The 22,726-nt window shown below is 40.1% G+C and overlaps 1 protein-coding gene across 1 annotated transcript in view; it reads right to left on the bottom strand.

Annotated features, from left to right (window-relative positions):
• The window catches only part of FAM107B (family with sequence similarity 107 member B), a 221,504-nt gene extending 217,250 nt beyond the window's left edge, over positions 1–4,254 (bottom strand). Inside the window, exon 1 of the mRNA XM_021696670.1 lies at positions 3,841–4,254. Coding sequence (XP_021552345.1) covers positions 3,841–4,254 — 414 coding nt within the window. The remainder of the gene's footprint in view (positions 1–3,840) is intronic.
• Between the last annotated feature and the right edge of the window lie 18,472 nt (positions 4,255–22,726).

The following is a 22,726-nucleotide window of genomic DNA, read 5'->3' as shown; positions in this document are numbered from 1 at the left end:
TTCTTTATTTATTAGAGAGAGAGAGCACAAGCAGGGGGAGAGGCAGTCAGAGGGAGAGAGAGAAGCAGATTCCCTGCTGAGCAGGGAGTGGGACATGGGGCTCAATCCCAGGACCCTGGAATCATGACCCGAGCCAAAGGCAGACGCTTAACTGACTGAGCCACCAGGCACCCCAACTGTGTCTTTCTTATACTGCCAACACTGTGAAGGGAGACAGAGGAGAAAAATAGCACCATTCAACTAGGAAGGCAATTTTAAAAGAATAAGGTAGAAACCCTCTTCTCCATATATTCCAGCCTCCCCTGTCTTCCCAAGGCTAAGATGGGAGCCTCTTCCATTTGCTCTTATGGGTGTCCATTGTTGAGGCATAAGCCTTCTCATATTGCATTGACACCACCTGTTTACTCTATCTCCCACTGGAATGGAAGCAGTTTCACAAACTGTGTCTTAAGTCTTTGTTACCTTGGGGCTAGGACTGTCCTGGCACACAGTAAGAACACAATAACTCTTTGCCAGAAAAATAAACAGCATACTGCTGTGTTTCATTAACTCTATAATCCCACCAATTATTAGACACTTCAATTGTAAGACCACTAAGAAAGATTAAAAAATTACAATCAGAAGATACCAGAAGTTTTAAGACATTCCAGTGTTAGGGTTATTATCACCTTGATTTCAGGCCTGGAACAGGGAAGAGATGGCCGCAAAAAGGTGGAATAGTAATTGGCATCAGTTCATAAATAGAGATATGTGCATATACATTTATACAAACAAAAACCTTTTTTAATTAGTTCACTTGGCCTATCTTGAGCTTTTCCTCTCAGACCAGATGTTGTTTCAGATTTTAAAGAATCACCCTTTTGTCTGAACACCAGGTAACTAAAAATAGGTAGAAGGACTTGTCCCTATTTCTTAGCTATTGTTATATTCTGAGCTGAGCTCTAAAAAAGAGTATTATTTGTTGTCTCCACCAAGGCAGTTTAAATGATGAGGATCAGTGAATTAAAGGGGAAATACTTTTGCCTCCAGGCAAGATTATAATAAAAGAAGCTCATTCATCATCTGCTGAGGGGAAACATGTCACTATAAAAATTACTAGGTAATGAAAAATTTGGGCAGTCCCATGGCACTTTTAATCAGAAGATCTCAAAACAATCCCACCATGTCATCAACAAAGTCTTGTCATCAACAGGATGGAAAGTGGAAAGTGTCCCTTTCCATAGTGTTATATATCATGAATCTAAGATTTTTAAGAGGTTAAGCAAATTAATAAAAATAATGATGATCATTATATACACAGATACATTTACGTATAAATACATACACACACAAAATTTTAATTTAGTTGCATATCAAGTGAGATCATGTGTGAATATTTTATTGTAAATCCCTAAACACCACACAAGCAATAATAAGGAGCTGAGTTTCAGTCCTGTCTCTACCACTTCCTCCCCCTGTGATCTTAGGCAAGTGTCTTACCTTCTCTAAGTGTCAGAGGATCATAAGAATATGCGCCTCACTGTAACAAGGGTCCATGGGATGCTCCCTGTAAAGCACTTAGAAGAATCGCTGGCATATGGCAAGTGCTCTGTAAATATTAGCTCCTTGCATTTGAACTACAATAGATGCCCATTTACCAGCCCCACAGGACACACTTCTCCCACGCAGCCTGGCCTTAGTGTCACAATGTTTTCATTTCATCACTCCCAGTTTGGTCTCTCTTCTCTCTCCACCCAGTCTGGGACCCATACAACTACTGCATTTGCTACCCCTTGGGGTCCGTTCTTCTTTGGCCCTTCCACCTCACCTTCCTGCTGTTCCTTTTATGATAATCCTGAGGCCGGGATCTTTACAATGACCCCATCTCCGTCTTCTCAACTCTAATCCATCCTGCATAGCTTTACCTGTTTATGAAATCCTAAGCGTGACCTTTCTCTGCTCAAAATTCTCACAGATTCCCCACTGCCTACTAAGTCCACTGCTGACCACAGCATTCAAGACATCCCACTTTTGGCTTCCATCTACCTTTCCAGGTATCTCTCCAACTTAGCCAATCTGATGTACCTATCCCTACGCTACATTCCCCCACATCCATGGTTTTGTTCATACAATTTTCTTTTATTGCAATGTCCTCCCCTTTATCTCTGCCTTTAAAAATCCTAACCCTCCTTCTAAACCAATCTCAAATTCCACCTCCACTGCAGTGTACCTTTCCAACCTCCTTTGAACTGGCTTATGTGTGTCTTCTTTGGGATACTTATATTTAATCTTGCATTGGGGTCGATTCCATCATAAGGCCTGCCTCACCTCTGTAGTCTATCCATGACTTTGCTCATACAAGTGGACAATAAATATGGATGTTACCCTCTGTGTTTAACTGGTTATATTTGAATACACATACTTACTTTGAGCCTCTGTGTCACATATGCCACTAAAACAGGAAGATAAAGTCAAATCAACCCTTTGTATTTGCTGCTGTATTTAGCAATATAGGGTGGGTCCTAGGTTGTTGGAATCTCTACCCAACAGAATCTTCCAGCTCATCAAACCAATACATCATTGGTTCCTTTAACATGCAACAAATAAAAACTTGGCCATAATGTCCACTCAGCTAACTACAGTACTACTAAAAATATCTTAATCTGGATATGGATTTAAACTGAAAATTGAACAATACATGTTTTTGCTTGTATTTGTTTGATTGGGTTTTGATTTAGTGATGCTAAGGGGAAAAAAAACAAACCATTACAGTTCTTGCTGTAACAGAGGGCTTAGTGAAATCCTTTATGCAATTTCAGAATAGAAAGATGTAGACAATAGAGCTAAGATGCAGTAATTTAAGATAAGCCTGTAAAATATCAAATGAAACTATTTTTAAAAACACGTGTTAACCCTATCTTCACTGTTTAATAGTTTTCAATGTTAATGAGGCCTCTTGAAGTCAGACAAAATATGATTTGTTAAACTAGATGGAAAACAGTGATTTTTGAAAATCAGAGTAACTTAGTAATGGATCCCCAAAGACTTCTCAGTTTTTTAAGTCTGGTCCTAAGCTACTTGGCCAGGAATATGACTGAAAAATGCTCTAGAGGTATCTCTGGAAAACACCATTCAAGAAACCCTGCCTCTTGCGATTACAAAGAACTTTGACATGACTGTGTAGCCCAATCTAATCAGAATAGTCAACAATTAAAATTCAGTAATGCTTCCAACAAGAAGACAGATTAAATAAATAACCCAAGATGATGCCTTTGGAGAGCAGCAAGATTTCTTTTGAAATAACTCCTTCTCCTGCCTCTAAGTTGAGAAACGGTCACAGGAACACCCATATTATGAATAGTTTTACAGGTCAGTTCCTTTCTTTACTGCTATGCATACAGTGATCATCATTTCCAAATTTTCCCAAACTGCTTTGATACCACATGATTCATTTTAAGTAGGGGCAGTTTCTTAATTCTATAATCAAATCTTTTATATTGTGGATTTTCATATAAATAAATTCATGTACCAGTTAAAAAAAAAAAAACTTTCCCAGACTACCTTACCCCTAATCTTTTATTCAGACACTGTTGGCTCTGGAGAACCATGGGCAGTTAATGAAAGGCCAATTTTGGCCATTGCTAAGGCCCGAGTGCTTATTCTCATTGCCTCCCTCTATATCCTCTGAGAAGCTTATGAAAATTTAAAAGGCTTTTACACACTTCCTCTCACTAGTAAGAGTTCCCCTCAATGTCTTATTCACTAAAAATACTAAGCAAGTTTGTTTCCTGAAGGCATCCACCAAATACCAGAACTCTCCTCCAACACCATTCCTTCCATAAGAGCATTGGGAAAACTCACCATTGGCATTTCAATAATTGATGGTCTGGGGATAGAAGTCTGGAAAGTAACTGCTTCACAGTCCAATTTACCTTCTAGTGACCCAGGTGAATCCACAGGGGTCTCAGCAGGCTGGTTGGCAGTGTGGTTACTTGAATTCAGATTTGCACTGCCATTTTTCTCTGAGCGGATGCCAGAATCTCGCCTTTTCTCTGACGTTCCTTCTTCCCCTTTCCAGTGACTTGAGTGCCTCCCTGCTTTGGCCATGGGCTGAACATAGATGGTGGAATGAGTATCAGCTGCGCTGGGCTGATCAAAGGGTGCATTCTCCCTTGTATTCCCAAAACAAGCAAGCAGAGCTGAGCATGGAAAAGGATGCATCCTTCTAGATGGAGATTTCAGTCTTTTGGTGAGCCTTGCTTTCCATGTGGACATGACCTGCAGTGAAACATTGCAAAGTTCAAAGCGGGGGAAACGTTCCCAGGGGTTCAGATCACCTCCAGTTTCCTTATAGTAACTATTTCCTTGCCTAAAGAGAAGGACTTTCTAGTGGTTACCCCTAAATAGATTAGGAGATGGCAATGCTACCCTCTCTTGGAGACACTTAGCAGCCAACTCCCCTTTGGGAAGCGTCTGTCCCGGGGTGATTTCACGCTCTTCCTTCCTTGATGCTGTCAGTGGCTAAAGAAAACTGTCTGTGAGGCATGTGTTAGCTTGGGTTACAGTCCCCAGGCAGGGCAGACGCTTCAGTGTAAGGTAGTGCCAAGTCCAAAGACAGTTGCTTCAGGTTACCTTGAAGGCATAAAGATAATGTAGCCTGATAGCATCCGCCATAATAGCGTCAGCCTGTGTATCAATAACATCATAACAGCAGCATAACCTTCTTCGGTTACCCCCTTCAAATATTTATTCCCCCAAACAAAACAAACACCACCCAGTTATCCATCACGAATGAGGACCCCTGGAGGGTCCTCAACCCTGGCAGCTGTTTCATTATTAAAATAGGAGGTAGATTTGAATCTTTTGTCTGGAGAGATCCATGTATGGGTTTGATGTCACAGGGATTTTTCTAGATCTTTCCTGAATATTCCTCAAACAAGCTTCCTGGCTTCAGGATCCATATTCCTCCTTCTGGTAATTATAAATGAGTCTTTGTTAATTTGCTTTTTCACTACCCATGCTAAGTCCATGATTAATTTTCAACAACACCAAAACAAAAAAAATAATTAGCTAAAATGAACAATTAACATAAGTATGTATGTGTGAATGTGTGTTCTATTCATTTACTGAGTATATTACTTAATTTTGGAAAATAACCCCCTTTTGAATATAGATATTTTATTTTGCAACACATCAATATGTGAATGGTGAAAAATAATAATCAATTATAAGAATATGCTCAAAATTGAGATTTTTCCCTAGCCAAGCATCTGCTAGAAATACTGAAGAAAGGGGCGCCTGGGTGGCTCAGTCGTTAAGTGGCTGCCTTCGGCTCAGGTCATGATCCCAGGGTCCTGGGTTCAAGCCCCGCATCAGGCTCCCTGCTCCGCGGGAAGCCTGCTTCTCCCTCTCCCACTCCCCCTGCTTATGTTCCCTGTCTCTCTCTGTCAAATAAATAAATAAAATCTTTAAAAAAAAAAAAAAAAAGAAATACTGAAGAAAGATAATACTGTAATGGTTTTACCATTAATAGTGACTTTCAGATCAAGATTTCAGGGTATATTACACATTCTAATTTATTCATTTTCTCTCTCTTAATTTAATGTCAAGATGTGCTCTTAAGCCCAAACAGGTGGTAGATATCACAGCACTAATCCCCTATTTTACAGAGACAGAAAATGATTCTTTGAAATTACAAGAGACTAACACAAGGTTATGCTGTTGAGAAGGGCTAGTGGAAATTCCAAGATCACTGCTACCCTATCTGATCTCTGAGTCTCACTCAACCTGACAATCATCTTATTGACATGACAGCTGTACTGGGAACATTGCTTTGAATGGGCAGTCATGGCCATCATACACTAAGTCAGATACGGCTTGAGGAAGGTGGATACAGCATCAACTGCAAACTTTATTTTAGTGTTTACCAAAATTTGGAAATAAAATATAAAAAGCTGCCATTACTGAGAGGTTACCATGTAGCGAACCCTGTGCTAACCCAGGTATACCAGACTTCCCAGTCTTGAGGGATCACTCTCCCTTTAATACCCAAGGATAAGCAGTGTAAATCCCCCTCCCCACAATAGCAGGAAGTCCAGGCTTTTAGCAGGCTCCCCAACCAAGTGTCCCTGAGGAGCCCTAGGAACCGTGTTTTGTCTCTCTTCTGCTGTGGTCCCCTCAGGCAGGGTGACTCCAAGATGCTTCCTTCACATGGCTCCTTCTTGGTCCCCTCCCTACCAAGCATGTTTACAGTAAAGCAAAGATGGCTTGCAGATGGCAGGAAGGAATTAAAGAGAAGTAAAAATAATTCTTAAACTTGGTTTCATTCACTCATTCATTTATTCACTCAACTATATGCCAAGCACTGTCTAAAACTAGAGAGACAGCAGTTAACAATGCACCTTTCAAGTGGCTACAGTTGGTAGACTCCTGGGCAAAAAACCTCTGAGCCCTCCCCAGACCTGTTGTATCTCTCTTTTTGGCCCTGAGCTTGCAGCCCTTTCATGGGGACCACCTCACCTCCCTAAGGGGCACCCCAGGAACTCTGGCCAGAGTGCCAGCTCCAGCCCATGCAGAACAGTGGCTTCTTTTTAGCTAATGGTAACTAAGTCTTAGCTAAAATAACAACAGTAACAGATAATGGTTACTGAGTGTTTATTATCAGTCATGAGTCTCAACAAATCAATTCATTTAATCCTTATAACCCTAGGAGAAAGGTGATATTATTAATTCTCATTTTTACCCATTAGAAAAACAAGACACAGAAACTTAAGTAACTTGCCCAAGGTCACAGCACTGCTAAGGAAGAGAGCCAGGATTATGAGTCCAGGCAGCCTGGCCCCAGAGTTCATGCATTTAATCACTATACAATATCACTTTCCAAAAATACACACGTGCTCCAAAGAGGAACTTTCCAACAGCCTTCAACTCAACACACTACCTCTAGGAATTTATTCTACAGATATACATAATGCATAGAGATATGTCCAGAAATATTCATTGCAGAAGCGTTTGGAATCACAAAATTGTTAATCAGTAGAAGACAAGATAATATATATTTTAAAAATCCAGACAACTGAACACTATGCAGCTTTAAAAAGAAGGATGTAGAGACTTCGGGTTTAATATGGTATGCTAACTAAGCACATGTATTTATATCCTTCCCTTTCTAAGAAATAATTAAGATAATAGTAATGGAATTTTAAGGCTTAAATTCACAATACCGAAGAGAACAGGAAGAAGGCTGTTAACATACAAGAAAACTCAACAAATTCCTATAAAACAAAAATCAGATGAAATATTAATTAATGAAAAAAAACCCAAAAACAGAAAGCCAGCATGCTGAGTACAACCACATGGAACCTCTTGGCTTGGGCAACAGGTACAATGTAATTTAAGAAAAGGTCTGAAAATGTGGAATTAATTGAAGGTCTGACTATGAAAGTCAAGTTTCCTATACCTTCCTATACCAGCAAACAGGCTACAAAATGAGTGCGTGAAAAATTAAATTAATAAATGAATGAATGAATAAATTAAATAAGTAAGCATGAATAAATAAGTAAAATAAAAGTTAAGGTGTAGGGTCAGGGTCTTATTTAAATGTATCTTTAAAAACTGTCTAATTTGGGGGCACCTGGGTGCCTCAGTGGGTTAAGCGTCTGCCTTCAGCTCAGGTCATGATCTCAGGGTCCTGGGATCGAGCCCCACATTGAGCTCCCTGCTCAGCAGGGAGTCTGCTTCTCTCTCTGCCCCTCTGCCCCTCTCCCACTCATGCTCACGTGTGTGCGCTCTCTCTCTCAAATAAATAAATTTTTAAAAAACTGTCTAATCAGTTCTTATCTAAATGATTTGATGAACTGTCTAAAGAACTAACAAGGGTAACTAGTGTGGATGTCAATATCCATGAGTAAAGGCCTTCTGCTTCTTTATTTCAGCTCCGACATAATAGCTGAGAGTTCTCTGCCTGTCCATTTAAGGTGAACCCATAAGTTAATGAGTCTCACCAACATTTACAGAGCTCCTCCCAGTCTTCAAACTCTTCCCTCATGTGAAAATACAAATAGATCATAAGACATCACAAGACATTTGAGAACTGCCAACATCAGTGACAATAAGCAAAGAAAAAGGAAAGATCCTAGCGAGGAAGAATGAGGGAATGGCAGTGGAGTAAGCAGCAATATCTGCCATTCAAAGTATGGTAGAGTATGCAGTAAACTATAGCACAGCTGGATTCTGAGTGATGGGAGGAGAGTAAGGGGGGGAAATCTTTGCAACTTAATACCAGGAACATTCTCTTTGGGTGCCACATAAGTCATGACAGGAGTCCTAGAGAATTTGAAAACCTTAATTTGCTTTGCTATAAAAACTGTTTACACAGCTATAATAATATAAACACTATTCCCATTTTTTCAGTTTTCAGTATTAATATACAGAACAAGAGTTGCATACTGGTGTCTCTGAAGCAAAATTAGGCCTGAAGATGTGTTTTGTTTGGCTAATGACATTCTAAAAAATTTAGCGCATCACTGTTAGATCACAGAAACCACCACTCTCTGTATCTTTTACTGAGTCAGTTCACAAGTTTATATAAATAGAACACTACAGACATTACAGTTTGTGATCTAGGGTGAGTATTTGTTATTGTTGGTAGCCAGCATCCTTTCCTCCTTTCTTTTGATAACAGCACCCTGATTTCCTTTTGGGGAACTCATTCTGTCCTTTGGGTAGAACTTTAGGCCTGGCTCCAGAGGTGGGAGTTAGGTAATCAACATCCCCAAAGCCCCTGATCACAGTGATGGGTTCAAGGATATACATGAGAACACACTATTCCAATTGGAATAAATCCCAAAATTTGACTTGGAAGAAACTTTCTCTTCTTTCCACTGGACTAACTCAATTTCAACTTGGGAAGGTATAAGACTGGAGCAGCTGCCAACATCTCGTATCCTTGAGGGGAGAGCTTTCCCAGAATGGAACCAGCACAAGGCAGAATTTAAGAGATGGAGAGAAAGAAATTGGGTCCTGAAAATACTAAGCTTTTCATAGGCTGTGTTTTTCCCTGGATATCCTTTCCTGTTTCATTTGCATGAGTTGAGTTTTCTGTCACTTGCTACTAAAAGAGTCCTAATCAATATATGACTCACAGGTACCAGCAAATCACAGAAGACTTCATTATGGTTACAGAATAGGGTGAAAACATTATCAACTTAAGGGGCGCCTGGGTGGTTCAGTTGGTTAAGCGATTGCCTTCGGCTCAGATCATGATCCTGGAGTCCTGGAATCAAGTCCTGCATTGGGCTCCCTGCTCAACAGGGAGTCTGCTTCTCCCTCTGGCCCTCCCCCTCTCATGCTCTTTCTCTATCTCATTCTCTCTCAAATAAATAAATAAAATCTTTAAAAAAAAAAACATTATCAACTTGACAGCAGCAAAGTAAGGGGAGAGCTGAGAGATTCTGAAAAATGAACAAGTTGTGAAGTGGTGATGTATGTGGAGAGAAGGATAGGTTTGCTAATATTCTTACATTTCAGAGTCAGAAGATCTCCCTATGGTTGATGCAAAAAGAAACAGTTATGTGTGGTGTCTGAGGCTGCAGAGGTGACCAGATGGGGAATTGAAATAGAGGTGGAGCCATATCAGGAAGATATAAGGCAGAGTAAGTAGTTAAATGCTCACCTGTCTTATTAGAAAATTCATGGTAATGTCTAGAATTGATAAATAAAGACAAAACCGTATTAGTGAGATAGATGGTTCATCTATCATAGCTGAATGTCAATAGATAATATTTCAACTCAATAAATTAAGAAACAGAAGCATAAACATGTTATTTATAATATGGTGCTATCCATCAGAAAACCAAAGACAAACAGGTAAAAGAGGTTGCCTTTAAAGGAACAGAGATAGAGGTGAGGATGTGAGGCAGATGATTTTCTTCCACTAAATCTTTATATATGGCTTAAACTTAAATCATATGTGAGTATTATTCTAATATGATTTTTAAAAGAAAGGAATGTGGTTAATTTAAATTACATATGACAACATGGAAAATCTCCAAGATATGTTTTAAATGGCAAAAGCAAATTGAAAAACAAGTTATATGGTATGCTTCAAATTGTATTAAATACGTACACACATCTATAAATATGCCTATATAAATATATACATGTATGTGTTTATACTTATATAGAAAACTTCTGAAAATATGCCTAAGAAGTATCTGCCTCTGGAGAGGAGCACTAAACACCTGGACTGGGAAGAAGACACTTCTCATGGTATGTCCTGTTGTTTGACTTTTTTTTAACCATATGCAAATATTAATTTTTCAATTTAAAAAAGCTACCATAAAATATTCCAAGGTAACATGGCAGCAATATAATTATTTCTAAGCAGGGTCACAAATAAAAGTCAAAGTTTGGCTCAAATGATCTCTCCAAAGAGAAGACTAACAAAGCTGATCTAAGACCTAAGAGTGAGTGAAGTCATTTGGTGCCATTGTCAGAATGCCTTAAGAATATTAGTCATTTTCCATATAGAATTCATAGGTGAAACACTAACAGTGGGACTCATTTATTGAAACAATATTTACTGAGAGCCCATGACATAGCAGATTCTGAGTTAGGGGCTACTATGGGGATATGAGCAAACAAGACAGGATTCTTGCTTTCTTAGAGCTCAGGGGCCAGTGGGGTGTATGAGCAAGTATGCTAAGTACAATAAGGGAAACCTACTGGCCTCCAGAAATGAAATAACTTGTGTGGGGAAGGATGGCTGCCCTCACAGCCCATGTCCTTATCTGCTGACATTCACTTTCTCCTTGGGGATCCCACTCATCACTGTCCTACCACAGTAACCTTGGGAGGCACTGCCCTCCCCTTTACACATCCAGCCCAAGAAAAGCCACACCTGTCCCTTCTCCTCCACAGTTCAGCTGATACTAGTATGTGGTTGTGATGGTTGACTTTATGTGTCAAGTTGACTGGGTGAAGGGATGCCCAAGTAGCTGGTAAAACAGTAATTTTGGACTTGTCTATGAGGATGTCTCTGGAAGAGATTAGCATTATTAGCATTTGAAGTGGGGGATTGTGTAAAGACCACCTTTCCCAAAATGGGTGGCCATCAGCCAAACCACTAAGGGCCGAAATAGCACAAGCAGGCAGAGGAGGGGCAAATTTGCTCTCTCTGCTTGAGGTGAGACATCTGTCTTCAACTACCCTTGAGTATCGGTGCTCCTGCCTCTTGACTTTGAGATTTATTTAGGGATTTACACATCAGCTCCCAGATTCTCAGGCCTTGGGATTAAGACTGAATTATACCACCAGCTTTCCTAGTTCTCTACCTTGCAGACAGCAGATCATGGGATCTCTCAGCCTCCGTAACTGTGTGGGCCAATTCCTGTAGTAGCTCTCCCCTTATGTCTATCTATCTATGTGTCTAGTAATGACCATTTTATCCCCTCATGCTCATCTAGACACCTTAGAGACCAGGTTCAAGAGACAAGACCCTGAGAGAAAGAAAGGAGCTCTCTCTCCTTCCTAAGAGCCGCTTGTCTAGGCACTTCCTGTCCCAGTGTGATTGACACTGGGAATATCCCCTGCCCTGAGGGAAGACTTCCCTTCCCCCAGCCGGTAGCCCACAACCCAGCAAGACAATCACAACAGAATTCAGGGGTCTGTATCAGTCCTTGAAAGTAGCAGGAGGGGCCAACCTCCTTGTAAGTGCTGAGAAAGGAAGGTGACCCAACCAAGAGAGGAATGGCAAGAAGATGCAGGAAACAGGTCACTCAGGTGTAAGACCCACAAACAGCCATGGTTCTAGATCAGGCCAATAACAGTGTCATTGTTTGATTTCACATCCTCGCCCTTTCCTCATATTTGTTTAAAAATCAAAAGGAATTAAAATGGGGTTATACTTCCTTCTTGTTGTTGTTGTTATTGTTAAAAATGTCTCAAACATTTCTGAGGCTGTTGAAAATGCCCTAAATGTTGCAAAACTAGATTTGACTGTCACAGATGTGCCTCAAACTAAGACTGGCTTATTCTCACATTTCCAGAATTCTCTTAACCCCTCTTTTTAATCCTCACACAGAAATCCCACCTAATTACCTAATTAAATGTGATCTTCCTTAGAGAGCATAAGCAAAAGCTTTTCTGCTTTCCACTCAAAAGCACAGGTGATGGGGCACCTGGGTGGCTCAGTCTGTTAGGCATCTGCCTTCAGCTCAGGTCATGATCTCAGAGTCCTGGGATTGAGTCCCGCCTCGGGCTCCCTACTCAGCGGGGAGCCTGCTTCTCCCTCTCCCAGCTGCTCATGCTCTATCTCTTGCTATCTCTCTCTCTCTCTCTCTCTGTCTCATAAATAAAATCTTTAAAAAAAAAAAAAGCACAGCTGAAATTCAAAGGGCTGATGTGTCAGGTAGACAAAAAAGCAGACATTCTCTGTTCAAGGCTCAGCAAATCTCTAAGCTTCAGGATTATATTTATACCATTATAGTTTCCGCCAGTGTTTCTGAGGTAATACTGATCTATCAGGTTCCTAATTAGCTTCCTTCAATGGGCCCCTAATCTTTGGGTAGATTCAGAGATTCTCCACATGGGCCCATTTCCCAGCCCAGTTCACCATTCTTCCTGCTCCACAGCCTGCCACTCAGGGGTGTTTTCACACACACACACCCCACCCCACCCCACCCCCCGGGGGCGGTCATAAGAACAGGCAGTGGGTATTTGAGGGCAGTCTGGTGAGTGAATAAAGGCAGATAGAATTATATCCTTATGAGAGTGACTAGTCATTAGGATGTCTTACCCATAGATAGTGTCTAGATATCTATAAGGTTTTGCTCCAGTAGTTTTAGAGTAAAAAGGCATCTTCGCTAAAGCACATGTGTTACGTCCTTTCCCAGTAGCTGCACCTTGACAATGGTTCATCCTATGCTCACATCCCTCCTTACTTAAAACTTACAGCCTCTTGCAATTCCCCTTCTCTTTGGGGGTGGATGTGGTAACCATACCTGTTTTCCTGCATGGTATACTGCAGGCAGGTGGTGACAAAGGAATGAGGAGGGTGGGTCCCCTGGTAGGCTGACCACAAACTAAAAATATTTATACTGTACTAATTTTTAAAAAAGATTATAAAGCATCATATATAATCTAATTTGTTAAAGAGACACTGAATTTGAAATAAAAAGTGAATATATTTCCTGACATGGTTCAAAGCTCTACTGCAAGCTCTAAACAACTAAAGAATAGTAAAATAACAGTAAAAAATTTTAACTAAAATAACAGTAAGATAATGTCTTAGCTCTGGCTGCTCTAACAAAATAACATCGACTGTGTTTGTGGCTTAAACAGCAGACATTTATTGTCTCACAGTTCTGGAGGCTGGGAGGTCCAAGATAAAGGCGCCAGCCGACTCAGTTCCTAGCTTGCAGATGGCTGCCTTCTCACTGTGTCCTCACATAGCAGAAAGAGAGAGAGCATGTGTGAGACAGTGAGCTCTGGTCTCTCTTCCAGTTCTTTCAAGGACACTAATCTCATCATGGGGGATCCCCTCATGACTTCACCTAAACCTAAATGGCTCCCACATGTGGGGCCCCACCTCCAATACCATCATTAGTATGGGTCAGGGGTTTGGGAGGAATTGGTATGGGTCAGGGGTTTGGGAGGACACAAATATTCAGTCCACAATAATAATTTAAAGGGTTTAAATCCTTAAGGACAAAAAGGACAGAAAAAGAGAACAGAAGACAAGAGATATAAGAGGAAACTAGAGGGAGAGTGGTAATTGTCTTCACTGACTGAAACCCACACGTCCAAGGATACAAGATGGTAAACAAGCTAATCTCCACTGAACTGCCCTTCTACCACTTCTCCCCACTTCCTCACCCCTCTCAAAGGTTTAGAAATTGGGAACACAAAGTAATCTAGAGGTTGGGAGGAGTGGGGGATTATTTGGAAATTTGTTAAAGAACACTTAGACATGATTCCTTTCTCTAGTCCAGGCAGCCAAGTTGCTGTTCTCCCCCACCCCCACCCTCCACCCCCAGAGAAGACTGACTGTTACTCTCTAGAGGAATTGAATCACCAAGTTTCTGGGCTTGGGTCTAGGGAAAGAGGAAAGCATGGGAATGAAGATAAGAGAGAAGACAGGAAAAAAATTAAATCAACCCATGAGGTTCACTATCTAGTGAGTAGAAATTCCAGAGAGAACACTGAAAATAATGGGTAAGAATTTACTAAGAAAGGAAGAACAAAAGGAGAAAAGAAGGAAAAAGAAAAAAATTAATCACTATCAGCCTGTCATTGTCCTTCTCCAAGTCATTGATTTTCTCCAGCAATAGCTATCTAATTCCATATTCCTTATCATTAATAATTCCCACTTTTCAAAAATGCCTAAAACACTGCACTCATACCTACCTCCAGTGCCATCCTTCACTAGCTCTGATCCCTAGTCTGGGCTAGTAAAGAGTTTAGCAATGGTAATATGGCTGCACACCAGGGGTTATCACTGCTCCACCATCACCAATTATGCAGCTGTTACCAGATGGCTGGTAGGTGACCCCCATCAAAATTCAGTTCCAGAGTCTGTTTTCTAGAACCACAACTCCAACCAACTCTTCAGGTTGGGTTCATCGGCAAGCAGTCTGAGTTGGAGATTGATGTGAGGAAAGCTTATCAAGGAGTACTCTTGGGATTGATTTCTATTGGGAATAGGATTGGGCAAAGGGAGAAGATGAAGTACAATGCAGTAACATTAAAGACCTCAGCTGGTCTGATAAGGAACTCTGGAGCTGGGATGGCTTTTCAGAGTTGTCCCAAATGAAGGCAAAAGGGGCCGGGTCTTGATACTACCACATTGACCAGCCACTGAATATGGCTGCTCCCAGAAAGGGGGCATGGCTTTGGACAGGGCAGCTCTTCAGCGGAGGGCAATTCTGGGAAAGAGACTCATCTGAGAGCTCTAAGCCACCAGCACTCCTGGCAGTTGGGGGAACGAGTCTTTCAATCCTGAAGGATGTGGTGCATAACATTACTCGTATGTACTCCCAGCAGCTCTTGGAATGATTTGAGTAATTTGAGGGAGAGAAGGTTGAAGCTGCTATAAAATGGGTGGTAGGGGTACAGAGAAATATTATGTGGATACCATTGTTACCCTATTCTTATAGCCTAAGAAACAAATATTACTTATGATTTGTTATTCACCCTTCCTTGTGCAAAAACTCTGAGACTAATAGCTGAGAGAAAATGGAAAGCATAAAATCCTCTATCTCTCAAGCTCAAAGTTTAGATTTGGCTGCATAAGAAACAAGCAATTGATTGTACAGAAAGACACATCTCACTCCAAATTACACTGGTTCTGTTTCTGGTGGACTCTGGTCTCACCAAAATGTATATTTAGTAATAATGCTCTATAAATATCATGAAAATGACCTGAGGTTGAGCTACAGCTTAGACTAACATCTTTCAGGTCTCTGGTCATCAAAACGTGAAACTTTCTACTTCTTACTCTATAAACTTGGGCACAGTTGTGAATTCAAACTGTCACATTAACTTCTCCTTAGGACCAGATGCCTTATTAATTTAAAACAAATGAGGGGCACCTGGGTGCCTCAGCTGGTTAAGCATCTCACTCTTAATTTTGACTCAGGTCATGATCTCAAGGTCGTGAGTTCAAGCCCCATGTAGGGCTCTGTGCTGAGCATGGAGCCTGCTTGAGATTCTCCCTCTTCCTCTGCTCCACCCCACCAATCACTCTCTCTCTCTCTCTCTCTCTCTCAAATAAACAAACAAACGAACAAAACCATCGGGAATAAGCAGTAAGGCTCATGCTGGAATACAGAGCAAGAATCTAGGGCTTGGAAGTTCCCTACCACTGAATACCACATGATGAGATGAGAATTTCATTTGTGTGTGTCAGAGTTGGGGAGAGGTGTTGCTATAAAACTGAAATGAAATTTTCATTCTTCTTATTGTTGCTGACTTATTTTCCTAAGAGAGTAGAAGTTGAAATAGTGCTAAAATGGCATCCATCTCCCGTGGACATCCTACCACATCTACCCGAGTAAAGGCACTCCAGCTCACGCCACACCAGGGCCTCCATTCCTGTTTCTCTATAGCTATTAGCCCTGTAATCTTGTACTTCATTTACTCATATCCTTTCATCTTAATCAGTTTCACTAGAGTTCTTTCCATCTTATTAATCTATTCAAAGAATTCATTTTTTATTTTATCTTCTCATTATTGTTGATTTTGCCCTTACCTCTATGAGATAAGGCTTGTGCTTCTTCCAACTCTACTTTAGCCCAATTCTTTCAGCCTTTTTAATTTTCTCATAAGAAAATTTGAAGATATAAATTTCCCTCTGACTCTGTGTGCTGTGCAATATGGTAGCCACTTGCCACAAGTAGCTATTTAACTTTAACTTGAAGTTAATTAAAATTAATTTTAATTTATTAAAAGAGAGAGAGTGAGTGGTGGGGCGGGGCGGAGGAAGAGGGAGAATCTCAAGCAGGCTCCATGCTCAGCACGGAGCCCTGGGCACCTGGGTGGCTCAGTCGGTTAAGCATCCAACTCTTGATTTCAGATCAGGTCATGATCTCAGGGTTGTGAGATCAAGCCCTGTGTGAGATTCCACACTGGTGTGAAGCCTGCTTAAGATTCTCTCACACGCACAGGGCGCCTGGGTGGCTTAGTCGGTTAAGCATCTGCCTTCAGATCAGGTCATGATCTCAGGGTCCTGGGATTGAGCCCCACATCAGGCTCTCTGCTCATCGGGGAGCCTACTTCTCCCTCTCCCTCTGCCACTGCCCCTGCTTGTGCTCTCTCTCTCTGTCAAATAAATAAATAAAATCTTAAAAAAAAAAAAAGATTCCCTCTCTCTCCCTCTGCCCCTCCCCCTCCACTCACATCTCTCTCTCTAAAAAAAATTAAAATTAAATTTAGTTTAAAATTTCAGTTTCTTTGTCACACTAACCATATTTCAAATACTGGAGAGTGACATGGGCTATGTGGCTGCCATATTGAACAAAGTACATACAGAACATTTCCATCATCACAGAAGTTCTATCAGACAGCACTATTCTAACTATTGTTTTAGATGTGGCCCTAACATTTTTTAACATATGGTATTGTCATTGTTTTTTCAGTTCTAAGTATTTCATAATTTCCTAGACATGGAATATTTTTGTTATTAATTTCCAACCATTTTTAATAATAATCAGACACAAGATTTATATGATAGTGGTTCTTTGGAATCTAATGAAGTTTCTTTTTAGGTATGTGTTCACTTTTGTATATACTCTGTGTGCTTGGAAAAGGTGTGTATTCTCTGCTTGGTGTCAAGTTTTAATTCTCTATGTTAGGCTGAATAAGCAGTGCACAAAGATATCCATGTCCCATCCCCAGAACCTGTGAATATTACCCTATATGACAAGAGGGACTTTGCAAGTGTGAATAAGTTAAGGACCTTGAGATGGGGAGGTTATCCTGGATTGTTTTGGTGGGCCCTACATGCAATCACAAGTGTCTTCCTGAGAGGGAGGCCAGGGAGATTTGAGTACAGAGGAGGGTGAGGGCATGTGATAATGGAAGCAGAGGCTGGAGGACACAAGGGGCCAATTCTCCCTCTCAAGAATCTAGAAGGAAGAAGGTTAAAGACATCTTGGCGTCAACTTCCTAAACTCATTTTTGACTTGGGGCCTCTAGAACTATAAGAGAATAAGTCTGTGTTGTTTTATACCACTAGGTTTGTAGTAATTTTTACACCACCTAATAACTTAAGTTTCTTAATTGCATTATTCTGATCTGTATCTTTCCTTACTTTTAGTCTGTTTGTTTTATAAATTTCTAAGACAATTATATTAAAACCTTCAATTACATGTGTTGCCTTATATATTTCTCCCTTGTGTACTGTCAGTTGCTTTTTATACTTTTAGGTGCATATATGCTCATGACAATTATATCTTCTTGCTCTATTTATTCCTTTTCTCAGGATATAACATCCCTCTTTGTTCCTTAATGTATTTCTTGCTTGTAGTACTATTTTACTGGATATTAAAATTGCTTCCCATGTTAAAATTATGATGTCTTTGGCTACCTTCACTAGAATAAATTTGAGGTAGTATCTAATTGCTTACCCTACCTCCTTCCAATTCATGGTTTTCCATATATATCTTGAATACACATTCAAAGTCTTATTTTAAGGGAGCTTAATGAGGGACTATGTACAGGCATGTGAGCAGGTGAACCAATAAGGAAAGGCAAAACATCCAAGCCATGGGTCTGAAAAGTCAAGGGGAGGGTACCACAGACCCACTGGGAGATGGGGCCCTGGAAGCAGGGTTGCCTGACAGGATTTATAGTTGTAGGGAAATGAAGCCACTGCCAAAACTGCAGTGATACAAGCAGGGGGTGGCAAAAATTAATATCCAACCTCTCCCTCTCCTGCTCTCTGATCTCCTCCAGTGCTTCCCATTGACCAAACCAAAAAGAAGCCAAAATGCAGGTAGCTTACAGAGCTCAGCCTCCTATAACTCATAATAGAGCAAGAAGCACAGAGAATTATTCTGGGAGGACAAGTGGAGAGTATGTTTACATAGATCAGGAAAAAAATCACAACTTTTAATTCCTTAATAAGTTTTGTGGGTTGAATTGTGTCCCCCAAAAAGATATGTTGAATTCCTAACCCCCAGTACCTCAGAATGCAACCTGATTTGGAAATGAGGCTATTGCGGATGTAATTAGTTATGATGAGGTCATACTGGAGCAGAGTTGTCCCTTAATCCAATATGACTGGTGTCTCTAAAAAGAAAAAAGAGAGGAGACACAGAAACAGACAGACAGGGAAACCCATGTGACCACAGAGGTGGAGATTGAGTGATGTCTACAAATCAAGGAACACCAAGGATTGCCAGCAAATACCAGAAGCTAGAAGAGGCAGGGAAGGATTCTCTGCACAAGGTTTCAGAAGGAACATTACCCTGACAACACCTTGATTTTGGACTTCAGCCTCCAGAAGTTAGACAACACATTTCTGTTGTATTTAAACTACCAGTTTGTAGTACTTTGCATTATCAGCCCTAGGAAATAAATATAATATTTTTACATGAATTGGAAGGAATCATGAATTTTAATTTCTGTCACATAGAAAACTTTTGATCCAGTGAAACCCACAACATTCCTGACAGTCTTTGTATTTTACTTTTGGATTGCAACATCGAAAAAAATAAACAAATGATTTTAAGGATTTCTTTTTAAATTATATGATCTCCTAGGTCTTGCATGTACCTCATCAGTGCTATACAATGAGAATTGATATTGACATAGACTGCTAAAAAATCCTTTGCTTCAAAGAGCAAGCTATCATTCAGGTACTCCATTTACAGAAAGTGGACTGATAACACATTAAAAATTTCAACAACTAAGATCATAATAGAATGGCTTTTTACATTTACCCGCAATTAACTAGTAAATTACAAATTTTAAAACAATTTTGCAAGCAAAAGTTAGTAATTATTATATCATAGTTATCCTCACCCTTTCTTTGATGAGATGTTACTTTTACTACCCCACACATCATATGATATCTGAGAGCATAGCTGAAAGACAGCAATCTGTTGAGGGAGACCTGAGACAACCAGGCTGTGTCTGCTATCCATCAGGAAGAATCAAGGAACGGCAAACTGCAAATCAAGAAGGGAGACCAACTATGTTTTTAAGATCTCTCAATAAATTGTCATCTGCTGGTTGGAGATTACATCTGTGCATGAACTTGTTTTCTCTTACTGTGCCAACGAAGGATAAAACAGGTGTGTTTGGACAAATGTCAGATGGTAGTGGGCTATAAGTCAGAGGTCTCACGTTCTAGTCCCAACTCTGTCACTATACAACAACGCAACCATGAACGAATCATAGTCTCTCTTCGGGTGGAAAATAAAGATTTAGAGTTACTTCTGCTATGGGACCATTCTGGAAGGGTTTTTCTGTCAGAGACCAATGAGGTAAGGTCCATTATTAAATCATTTTAATTAATAAGTGATATGTAAATCTGATCTTTAAACACACCGCCCCTCAATTGTTGTAACACATGAGGAGTTCAGGGAATTATGATGTGTGTGGATTCAGATGCTTAAGAAATGATTTAGATGGACCAACAGTCCTACCCTGGGTGTAGGGTCACTGAGAGTGTCTTGTCAGGGGCAGTTGTAAGTTTTTCCAGGAGCTCTTTCTCTGTGAAGCTTTACCTTGGAGGTTCCCAGTTTCCCCCTGCCTTTAGGAGCAGGCTGTCAACTGATAAGTCTGCTTTTCTAAGATCATATCACCTTTACTAGTGAGCTCAGAATACAGTAATAAAAGCCCTTTGGCTTTGTTTGAGTCTTGATATCCTTGGCTTTTTCTTCTTCCCCCTGAATTAATTGTACTAACCAGAGGCATATTCAGGAGGCTTTAAGACTCTTAGGCTAGCCTGAGGCTAGCTAACAGAAACTGTAAGTGGATGCAACCAGCATCTATTAAATTTCCTCCCCGTTCACATTACTGTATTTCAAAGTCCCCTTCTCCACTGTTTGTAAATGTGTTTCCTCTGCATATTGGAAAGCCATGGCATCAGTTCTTATAACCATGGTTTAGTAGCAAAAGAAAGACAACTCAAGATAAAATGGTTTTAGCAAAGTAAGACATTTGTTGTCTCACATAAAAGAGTGTACACTGGCTTCAGGCAAGGCTATACATAGAGCTCAAATAGTATTTTCAGATCTTGGGGGCACGAAGCACCTAAGAGAAACATCTAATATAACTCTGAGGGGTCCAGCTTCCTAGAGCAGGTAACATCTATACTAAATCCTGAAAAACGAGTAGGATGAATTATACAGGAAAAGAAGGAAATTGGGGGAAGGGAAAAAGGACATTCCTGGTAGATGTGGAAGCACATGGTGACATCTGGAAGCAAGAGAAAGCAAAGTTCCCTTAGGGCATGGCCAGTCCTACAAATGGCTGAAAGGCAGGAGAGGTGAGAAATAATGCTGTAACAGTAAGCAGAGTACAGATGAAGTTGGTCTTCTGTCACGCTGAAAATATGAGCCTTATCCCGAAGGCTCCAGGGAAGCACTGAATAAATAAGGACAGCTTCAAAAATAAAAGGTGTCATGAAAACTGAGCCCAGAGAAATGTGAAATGAAGAACAGGCAGCCCTATCCCTATCATCTGGTCTAATGGTTGTGATGGTTTAAGGTAAAAGTGGATATATAAGTACCTAGTCCTGAGAACTGCTTTCCCCAGTCACTTTCCAGTTAAATACTTCTATAGCATTCACCAAATCCTAGACTACTAGTTGAATATTTTTAAATTGCTATAATAGGAGTAATAGTAATAAACAGAAGACTTTTATTTGTGCCAAACAAGAATCCCCATGTGACAAATAGGAATCAACCATCCAATTTCATTATCTCACACACACACACACACACACAAAAGAATTTATGGATAACCATGCAATGTATCATCCAAACTGTGACAGCTTTTTAAAAATCAGATTTCTTGAGTTACAATTTACGTACCATAAAATTTTCTAACTTCAAGTGTTTTTGTTGAGTGATGATAAATGGCTAAAGAGATGTAACCACCACCATAGTCAAGACATAGAGCATTACCAGTACTCCTAAAACTTCCCTATGCCCCTTTTCAGTGAACCTCCTCATCTTATCCTTTTCTTATCCTCATCTTATCTTTTCTCTGTCACAATAATCTGGACTTTTCTAGAATTTCATATAAATGGAATCATCTAAATATAGTCTTTTGTGCTTGGCTTCTTTCATTTAGTTTTTGAGATTCTTCCATGTTAATTTCAGTAGTTTCTTTCTTTTTATTGGTGAGTAATATTTCATTGTTTGGAAATATCACCAGTTAATGTTTATTTTTTCTACATGGGTAACTAATTGTGCCAGCACGGTCTATTTTAAAGACTATTTTTTTTCTCTGTTGAATTATTTCAGCCTTTTTGTGGAAAATCTGTTATTTATGCATGGTTGGGTCTATTTTGTTCCATTGATCTATATGTCTAAATTTATACCATTACCTCACTGTTAGAGTTTTATACTTAATCAGCATGTCATCTTTTGAATTAAAAAAAAGTTTACTTCAGGGGCACCTGGGTGGCTGTCGTTAAGCGTCTGCCTTCGGCTCCTGGGATCCCAGGGTCCTGGGATCAAGCCCCACATCGGGCTCTCTGCTCAGGGGGAAGCCTGCTTCTCCCTCTCCCACTCCCCCTGCTTATGTTTCCTCTCTCGCTGTGTCTCTCTCTGTCAAATAAATAAATAAAATCTTTAAAGAAAAAAAAATTTACTTCTTTCTCTCCAATTGATATGCCTTTTCGTGCCCCTTACTCCTTATTGCTTGGCTAGGAACTATAGTATAACATTAAATGGAAGTGTCAAATGGATATTCTGATCTCAGGGGGGTGTGCATCCAGACCTGTACTATATTATATCATGTTAGCTTCAAGTTTTCTATAGATGCTTCTATCAGGATGAGGAAGTTCCCTTCTATTTGTAGTTTGCTCAGAGTTTTTATCATAAGTCTGTGTTGAATTTTGTCAAATCTTTTTTTTTTTTTGGTATGTATTGAAATGATCTAATCATCCTTTTTTTTTTTTTTTAATTTTTTTTTTATTCTTATGTTAATCCCCATACATTACATCATTAGTTTTAGATGAAGTGTTCCATGATTCATTGTTTGTGCATAACACCCAGTGCTCCATGCAGAA

This window comes from Neomonachus schauinslandi, chromosome 5, assembly GCF_002201575.2.
Source record: "Neomonachus schauinslandi chromosome 5, ASM220157v2, whole genome shotgun sequence".
NCBI lineage: Eukaryota > Metazoa > Chordata > Mammalia > Carnivora > Phocidae > Neomonachus > Neomonachus schauinslandi.
The sequence above is the reverse complement of the archived record's forward strand: the minus strand, read 5'-3'. Positions and strand labels throughout refer to the sequence as shown.